Source organism: Pseudogymnoascus destructans, assembly GCF_001641265.1.
Source record: "Pseudogymnoascus destructans isolate 20631-21 unplaced genomic scaffold scaffold_3, whole genome shotgun sequence".
NCBI lineage: Eukaryota > Fungi > Ascomycota > Leotiomycetes > Thelebolales > Thelebolaceae > Pseudogymnoascus > Pseudogymnoascus destructans.
Window position 1 is genome coordinate 412,936 of NW_020167522.1, and position 8,018 is coordinate 420,953.

An 8,018-nucleotide genomic window follows, 5' to 3' on the forward strand; every position below is an offset into this window, starting at 1 on the left:
AAACCTTTACGCAAGAGAACCTCTGTGTCTTCTATCGTTTAGAAGTCAGCGTTACACTCTGCTCCTATAGCCGCCACAAGACCCTAGACGGCATCGTGCACTATAGAAAGACCACTACCACATCTACATTTCGCTACTAGCCCTAGTGACTAGCAGCACCACTAGACAACAATGCCATAGGCCTCAATACCTTTCATGCCTAATGGCTAAACCAGCAGACTTCGCAGCACTCCTCTAGGTCATAGAGTTCTATACAAAAATCTACACCTACTAGGCTAGCCTAGCACAACTTACCCCTATATAGCCTAAGAAAGCTACAGCTTCTACTAGCCCTATAGGGTTCTAGGTTAATGTGACATAGTCCTAGAGAATATCTACTCTATATTTTCGCAAACTAGCAGTATGGGTCTAGGTCAAACACCCTTACACTCCCTTTAACAACTTTGTTTAAAGACATCTATTCCTAATTTTTCCTACTATGTTACCACCTACTACTAAGCTACAGAGCTGCAACTCCATAGCAAGGCTGTAGGGCACACTACACACCACACTTGCAGTAGCTCATAACATCAGACCAACTAGTCCTACATACACCCCCTTTTAGGAGAACCTCTAAGGCACTGCCCTCTACTAGCAAACCTAACACCATCAAAACTAGCAGGGAAGGCGCTTAGTCAATGGGCCTTACAGCCATGTAAACATGCAAGAACTACTCTCTAAGGTCATACTCTATACATAAACCCATAGCTTAGCACGTCCCTATACCCTTTAGGAGGTCTTAGGGCTGCGGGTTACACCTATGTCCCACTAGACGTAAATAAATATCATCATCTTCATCATCACGATGGAATGCAAGAGCCCGGGTCACTTATACCGTGTCTGTAAGTGCCCTAAATTTTGACAAGTTGAGTGTTAGGTGATCCACCTAAGCACATTCTAGATGACAGGATATTTCTGCTCAAAGTCTTAAAGAAATGTTAACTTTTGGAAAATTTTGGAAGAAGTGGAAATTGACGAGATACAAGGCATGCCCCCTGTTAAAACACTACAACTTAGTTCTACCCTTATAAATTATGTAGGTGTTGAACGTCACGAGAATCCTAGCACCTCCTGAATATGATGTACATGTACAGTTTCTAGAGGCGCATCTGATTGTTAAGGAGTTTGTTTCTGCCTAAGGTAGTACATACATCCATTAAAGATCATTGGAAATCACACAGGCCACCCTCAATTCAGAGTCATTCTTTGAGTATTTCAGAAAGGTTAGCTCACCCGGACCCCATAGCAAGATGAGCTACTAATCGTCCTACGCAGACTTTTATAGACACTCTCACTTATGATTATTATAGCATGACGTCTGACTTTCGGACAGACTATAAAGTCAAATTCAATCAGAAGCCTTATATTAGCCCACCTACCTAATGGATATGATGAATGCGCTGGATATTTTCCGTTTCATTCTAATTAGTACATAGAGCACGGCTCATCAGTCACTAAGACGGAGGAGACAAGCCTAAGAAGAGATTGAAACACCCACAACGAGTGGTTTTGGAGCCATGAGGCTCGTCGATTTAGTTGGAGATTTGGGGCCGGTTAACGATGAGGGTGGTCAACCAATCATTATTTTAGTACATATACACTACAGATATAAGTATCGGATTATCTAGAACCGAGATTTATATACTTAACATGCATGAAAACTGTTTGCGTTGGAATTGGCTTTTCCAAGCGCACTACAGTATGTATAAGTTACCCCACATTCCCCAAATAAGTGGATCGACCTGCCGGCCACAAGCTTATTGTCAGTCTAGTCCGAAAACGTCGTCATCAGCCGTTTTCCAACTACGTAAGTAGGAAATATCTTATGAGGTTATTTATTATCTAAAGGTCTTTCTCAACTTACTCTATCATTCAGTGATTTAAGTGGTACCTTGCTAGACTTCTCAAATATATGTCTGCATAGCTCTTGGTCACGTACACATAGACACAAGTACCCGAGATCTCACATTGGACGGATTCAGACCATTACCCATTGGACTGGAAAATGTCCGACATCCCCGTGCCTAATATCTGCAACTTTTCACTCAATATCAACTTTGATAAAGCACTGGCCATTGTTTTGAAAGCTAGCGATCCAAGCAACGATGTCGAAACGTTCACCACCGAGTGAGGGCGTAGGAGGCGGGCTCCTAAAACGAGCCCTGACGCCAACTGGATCGAATCGACCAAGCCGTCCCAGCACACCCACGCAGGTCTGGAAACATGCCGCAAAGAAACTGCAGCCGGTTCTTAAGGCCATGGTAGCCCTTGCCTCGAATAGAGAGTTTGAGAAACGGCCATCGCAGTACCGACTGCAAGTCGCAGAGAAGCAGCACGGCGCTGTCACCCATACGGTATGTTGCTGCTCAGCTGCCTTTCAATATCCCCCCAACATTGCAGGAAACTAAATCAGATACCCCAGCCCCTGTTCGTTGGCATCTCCGCCGCTTTCACTGATGAAGACCCTAATGTTGCTGTCGTCGCCATCGCACTCCACGACAGCGTCTACCTCCACGACTTCACCGTGCACAATGTCACCCTTCCTACCCCACGCGACAATACCGACCCAATCGCCGACTTTGTTATCGAATCCCTAACCATATACGAGAAGAAATCCCTATGCAAGTACATCGGCGGCGGCCTGCCCGTAGATCTGGAGCGCGTCAGCCCGTCGCTGTGCTCAAGACTGTGGTCGGAGCTGGATCTGGTGCCACTTGCGCTGTGGCCTGACCAGGAGGGCTCACAGAATGATATGGAGAATTTTACGTTTTGGAAGGATAGGGGTGTTGATGAGCAGGCGGATTCGATGGCTAGGAAGTCGATTACGTATGTCCCCCACCTGATATCCGTATCTGCACCAAATTGACAACAACAGGGCGTTTGGTCCGAGTCTCTCACCGCTGCTACAGGTTGGGTATCGCGGGATTGTGCAGATTGATGCAGGGTTCCGCGCCCACATGCATATGCTTGAGGACTATCAGAAGACATGCAATGCGGTTACTTGGGACGCGATGTTGCATTATGCGACAAAATTAAAGGAGAAGAAGACGAAAATCGCATTCTTCAGTAGTACACCGCAAGGCGGCGGCGTGGCGCTAATGAGACACGCACTTGTGCGCTTTGCGCGAACGGTTGGGGTCGATCTACGATGGTGAGTTCAGCCCCATTGAGTCACAATGTACCTGGTTTTCCGGTCTGATAAATCCTAGGTACGTTCCGAAACCGAAACCGGGCGTCTTCCGCGTCACGAAGACTATCCATAATATCCTCCAAGGCGTCGCGGACCCTGGTGTCCGAATCTCAGAAGAAGAGAAAGCTTCGGTGGACGGCTGGATCACCGAACATGCCGAGAGGTACTGGCTCTGCAAAAATGGGCCGCTGCGGCCGCCCTCAGAAGGCGGCGCTGATATCATCATTGTATGTCCAATCGACGTACCATTTTATATCCTGCCTAACACTACCAGATCGATGACCCACAAATGCCCAGCTTAATTCCCCTTATCAAGCTTCTCACGCCTGACCGGCCAGTTCTATACAGAAGTCACATCCAGATCCGCAGCGACCTTTGCGACACAGCCGGGACGCCTCAACAGGATACCTGGGACCATCTGTGGTCTAAAATTACGCAGGCAGATATGTTCATAAGCCACCCCGTACCGGCATTTATTCCGCAGAATGTGCCCGCTGAGAAGGTCGCGTATCTCCCCGCTACTACTGACTGGTGAGATTTCCTCCACTTCACGTGGGTTGGATTTGCTTGCTGATGCTTATGTAGGTTGGACGGGCTTAACAAGCAATTGTCGGATTGGGATACACAATATTATATGCACCTGTATAATCAAAGGGCACACGGTATCCGGATGTGAGGCCTCCCATCTACCCACATGTTGCCTTGCTGACCCATTTGCCTTGCTGACCCATATTTCCCAGGGCCGAATTAGGCTTTCCAGATCGTGAGTAATGCTCTTCCTAGATTATTGGAAGCAAACTGACACCATCTTTTAGGCCAATACTTTGTCCAAATAGCGCGCTTTGACCCATCCAAGGGCATCCCCATCGTCCTAAGGGCTTATGTCGAGTTCCGCGCCCTTCTCGCCAAAAAAGTTGGCGCATCATCAGTCAAGAACGCCCCCCAACTTCTCATGTGAGTCTTGTCTTTGCCCGTCTCTACCACCAAACCCCTTTCTTTCCAGATCATGGCTGACAATTCTCCCCACAGCGTCGGCAACGGCTCCATCGATGACCCTGATGGCACTCTCGTCCACGATCAGACCATGTCTTACATCGAGGCGCACTGCCCGCACCTCGCAAGCTCCATTTCAGTCCAGCGCCTCGAGACAAATGACCAGCTCCTCAATGCGCTCCTGACCAACGCACACACCGTCATGCAGCTCTCCATCCGCGAAGGCTTTGAGGTAAAAGTCTCTGAGGCTCTTAAGAAAGGGCGGCCGGTGATTGTAAGCCGTGTCGGTGGTATCCAACTCCAAGTCCAGCACGAGCGCAATGGGTTCCTCGTCGAACCTGGGGACTGGAAGGACGCGGCGGGCTGCCTATTGCGGTTGTGGACTGATCACGAGTTATATGATCGGATGAGCGAGGTGGCAGCGCGGACAGTGAGCGACGAGGTTGGGACGGTGGGGAATGCGCTTGCATGGTTCTATCTGGCGACGAGGCTTCGAGAGGGAGGGGTGGAGGGGGCAGGGAGGTGGGTGAATGATTTGGCGAGGGGAGAGATAGGGGCCGAATATAAGGAGGGTGAGAATAGGCTGCCTAGGGAGGCTACATTACATGGGCCTTCTGTGGGGGGTAAGGTTTGATGTGAAGGGAGATGACCATAAAAGCTGTGGAATGGCTTAAGGAGATAATTGGGAAGAAAAGTGATTTGGAGCATAAGTGAGCGAAATACAGAAAATGCAAGAACATCTTAAACACATACTGAAAAAATTCCGAGGAAGCTGACAAAGCTGCGATTGAGTTTGCTTGGTAATCGTTCCTTCCATATATATATATATATATATATATATTACCGAAAATCTCTAAGGAAGCTACGACTGAGCTTGGTTGGTTATCGTTCTTGCCATATATATATAGCTTCAAAGCCTCGAGGAAGCTGCGACGGATCTTGCTTGGTAATCTCAAGAAAGCAAGACATCTTAACACATACGTCCGATCCATTGAAAGAATCACATCCCCGACATTCCACTACCCCAGCTGCTGTAATAGGGATACCATGGCCGTTAATTGTCTCGAACAGGAAAGAGCTGTGTCCAGCGTGAACGATGTTTGGGGGAAAATGCAAATGGACACTGGACTCATGGCTAGGCACCATATTAATGTACCTATTCAAGGCTTTGATGGAACAGCAGCCCCTCCCATCACTCATGCTATATACCCTCGCCTACAGGTCCAAGACCATGTTGAAAGTCTATGCCCTCTATTCATCACCACTCTTGGGAAACATTCTGTCATTCTTGGGAAGGCTTGGATGAAGCAACATGGAGTTATACTTGATATGGTAAATGACCAAGTCATATTTACTAAAGGTCATTGCCAGCACACTACACCAACCAATACTCAAAATCCGAAACCTACATTACCCCAAGTCAATAAGCAAATACAAGATTACAAAGCTTGGAAGCCAGCCCTCCAACCTCCTTATAAGAACAAGAACACATGCACTGTCGCAATGATTGGAGCTGCACCATTTAATATGCTTCGGAAGCAGAAGGGAGCAGAGGTTTTTGCAGTATCATTTAAAGATATACTCGCTGAACAGGCAAAGGAGAAAGTGAAGGAAATCGACCCAAAACTGATCCTCCCAAAGGAGTTCCATGAATATCTCGATGTGTTCTCAAAGCAGGCTGCAGATGAACTCCCCCCTCATCGATGAAACATTGGCTCAGATCACAGGTGCCAAATATCTTACAAAGATTGACATTCGTCATGCATTTAATCGGATTCGTATGCAAACAAAAGAAGATGAAGATCTCACTACCTTTAAGACGAGATTTGGATCATACAAGTACAAGGTCCTCCCTTTTGGCCTTACAAATGGCCCTGCAACATTCCAGCGATATATGAATGAAACCCTTATGGAATACATAAACAAATTTGTTACAGCATATATGGATGATCTTCTCATCTATAGTGCGCATCGATCTGAGCATACCCAGCACGTGCAAATGGTTTTACAGAAGCTCCGCGAAGCTGGACTACAAGCAGACATTGCAAAATGTGAATTCTATGTCCAAGAAACAAAATTCCTAGGGCTTATCATTGGAATCTATGGCATGAGAATGGACCCCGCAAAAGTCCAAACTATACTTGAATGGAAAGCACCAAGGTCACTCCGAGATACACAAGCCTTCATTGGGTTCTGTGTGTTCTACCGGCGGTTTATAAGAAGCTACTCTACTATTATGACGCCACTGGTAAATCTCACAAAGAAAGGTCAAATATTTGAATGGAACCAAGCCTGCCAGGCAGCCTTTGAGTTGATTAAGAAGACTGTTACAGAAGCACCCGTGCTACAACACTTCGACCGGGACAAAAACAGCGTATGTGGAAGCAGACGCCTCAGACTATATATCCTCGGGAGTTCTATCACAGAAGGACGGCCAAGGAGTACTACACCCCATTGCCTTCTTCTCAAAGAAAATGACACCTGCTGAGTGCAATTACAAGATCTATGACAAGGAGCTACTGGCCATCATTAGATGCTTCGAAGCATGGAGACCAGAAGTTGAGGGCACAGCAATGCCAGTACAAGTTTTGTCAGACCACAAGAGTCTTGAATATTTCATGAGCACAAAAAAGCTTACTAGGCGGCAAGCTCGATGGGCAGAATTCCTCTCTTGATACAATTTCCAAATCATATATCGACCTGGCAAGCAGAACGGAAAAGCAGATGCGTTAACTCGAAGACCAGGGGATAGACCAGAAGGGAATGAAGAAGATGACCGTCAAAAACAACAGCTTCAAACCCTATTACCCCTTGAGAGACTCCATCCGGATCTCGCACAGCAGCTAGAACTCAAAAGTCAAGGGCAGGCACAATATGCTCAACTTGCACCAATCCTACCACAAGATCAAAGCATCCATGACCAGATTCAAGCTGCGCAGCTCCAGGATGAATTATGCAAGGATACAATCCGAAGACTACAGAACAATGAGCGAGATAGCCCAAATATAGCCTTAGCACATTGCGAAGAGAGAAATGGACTCCTACTCTACCAAAATCGAGTTTGGATCCCAGAAGACGTCCGAGTTAAACTCCTTCATGAGGTTCATGACCAGCCAGCAATGGGACACCCTGGAATTGGGAAGCTGATTCGAATCATTAAGAGACAGTACTACTGGCCCCGGATGGACAAGACTATCACTCAATATGTGAGGAATTGCCATACCTGCAAGAGATCAAAACCAACCTGGGACGCATACAATGGACTCCTACAACCAATCCCAATTGGAAGCCAACCATGGAAGGACATATCACTCGATTTTATTACAGGATTACCATTATGTGAAGGAAACAATTCTATCCTTGTAGTAGCATGCCGACTTACAAAAGAGCGCCATTTTATCCCATGCTTTGCAGGTAAAGAGGGCACTACAGCAGAAGCTACACTGAGGTTACTACTCCAGCATGTATGGAAACACCATGGTTTACCAAATTCCATAATCTCAGACAGAGGGCCCCAGTTTGTAGCTGTAGTGTGGAAAATCCTCTGCAAAGTTTGGAAAGTTACAATTAAATTGTCTACAGCCTTCCACCCAGAAACGGACGGACAAACTAGAGGTTTAATGCAGAACTCGAGCGATATTTACGGGCTCATGTCAGCTATCTCCAAGACAACTGGGTTGAATATCTTTGCATGGAATTCACAGCAAATGCCCTTCCATCAGACTCAACAAAAGTTAGCCCATTTTTTTGCAAACAAGGGTTTTGAGCCAAGAATGAGCTTTGATATAGAGGATAG

The 8,018-nt window shown here is 46.6% G+C and overlaps 1 protein-coding gene across 1 annotated transcript; it reads left to right on the top strand.

Moving 5' to 3' along the window:
- The first annotated feature begins 1,839 nt into the window (after window positions 1–1,839).
- Window positions 1,840–4,973, top strand: VC83_01456 (uncharacterized protein). The gene is made up of 9 exons (XM_024465134.1): window positions 1,840–2,393; window positions 2,462–2,865; window positions 2,915–3,190; window positions 3,249–3,456; window positions 3,504–3,760; window positions 3,815–3,901; window positions 3,970–3,992; window positions 4,045–4,183; window positions 4,259–4,973. The coding sequence occupies exons 1-9, from the start codon at window positions 2,145–2,147 to the stop codon at window positions 4,854–4,856; spliced, it is 2,241 nt and encodes a 746-aa protein (XP_024327367.1). The 5' UTR covers window positions 1,840–2,144; the 3' UTR covers window positions 4,857–4,973.
- Window positions 4,974–8,018: the final 3,045 nt, after the last annotated feature.

What these genes read in the sequence shown, in the direction of transcription:
- VC83_01456 (XM_024465134.1), top strand. Translation starts at nt 2,145, where the DNA reads ATGTCGAAACGTTCACCACCGAGTGAGGGCGTAGGAGGCGGGCTCCTA. An exon ending in GTTGGGGTCGATCTACGATG is followed by an intron (nt 3,191 to 3,248) that starts GTGAGTTCAGCC and finishes GATAAATCCTAG; the next exon opens with GTACGTTCCGAAACCGAAAC. An exon ending in AGGGCACACGGTATCCGGAT is followed by an intron (nt 3,902 to 3,969) that starts GTGAGGCCTCCC and finishes CATATTTCCCAG; the next exon opens with GGCCGAATTAGGCTTTCCAG.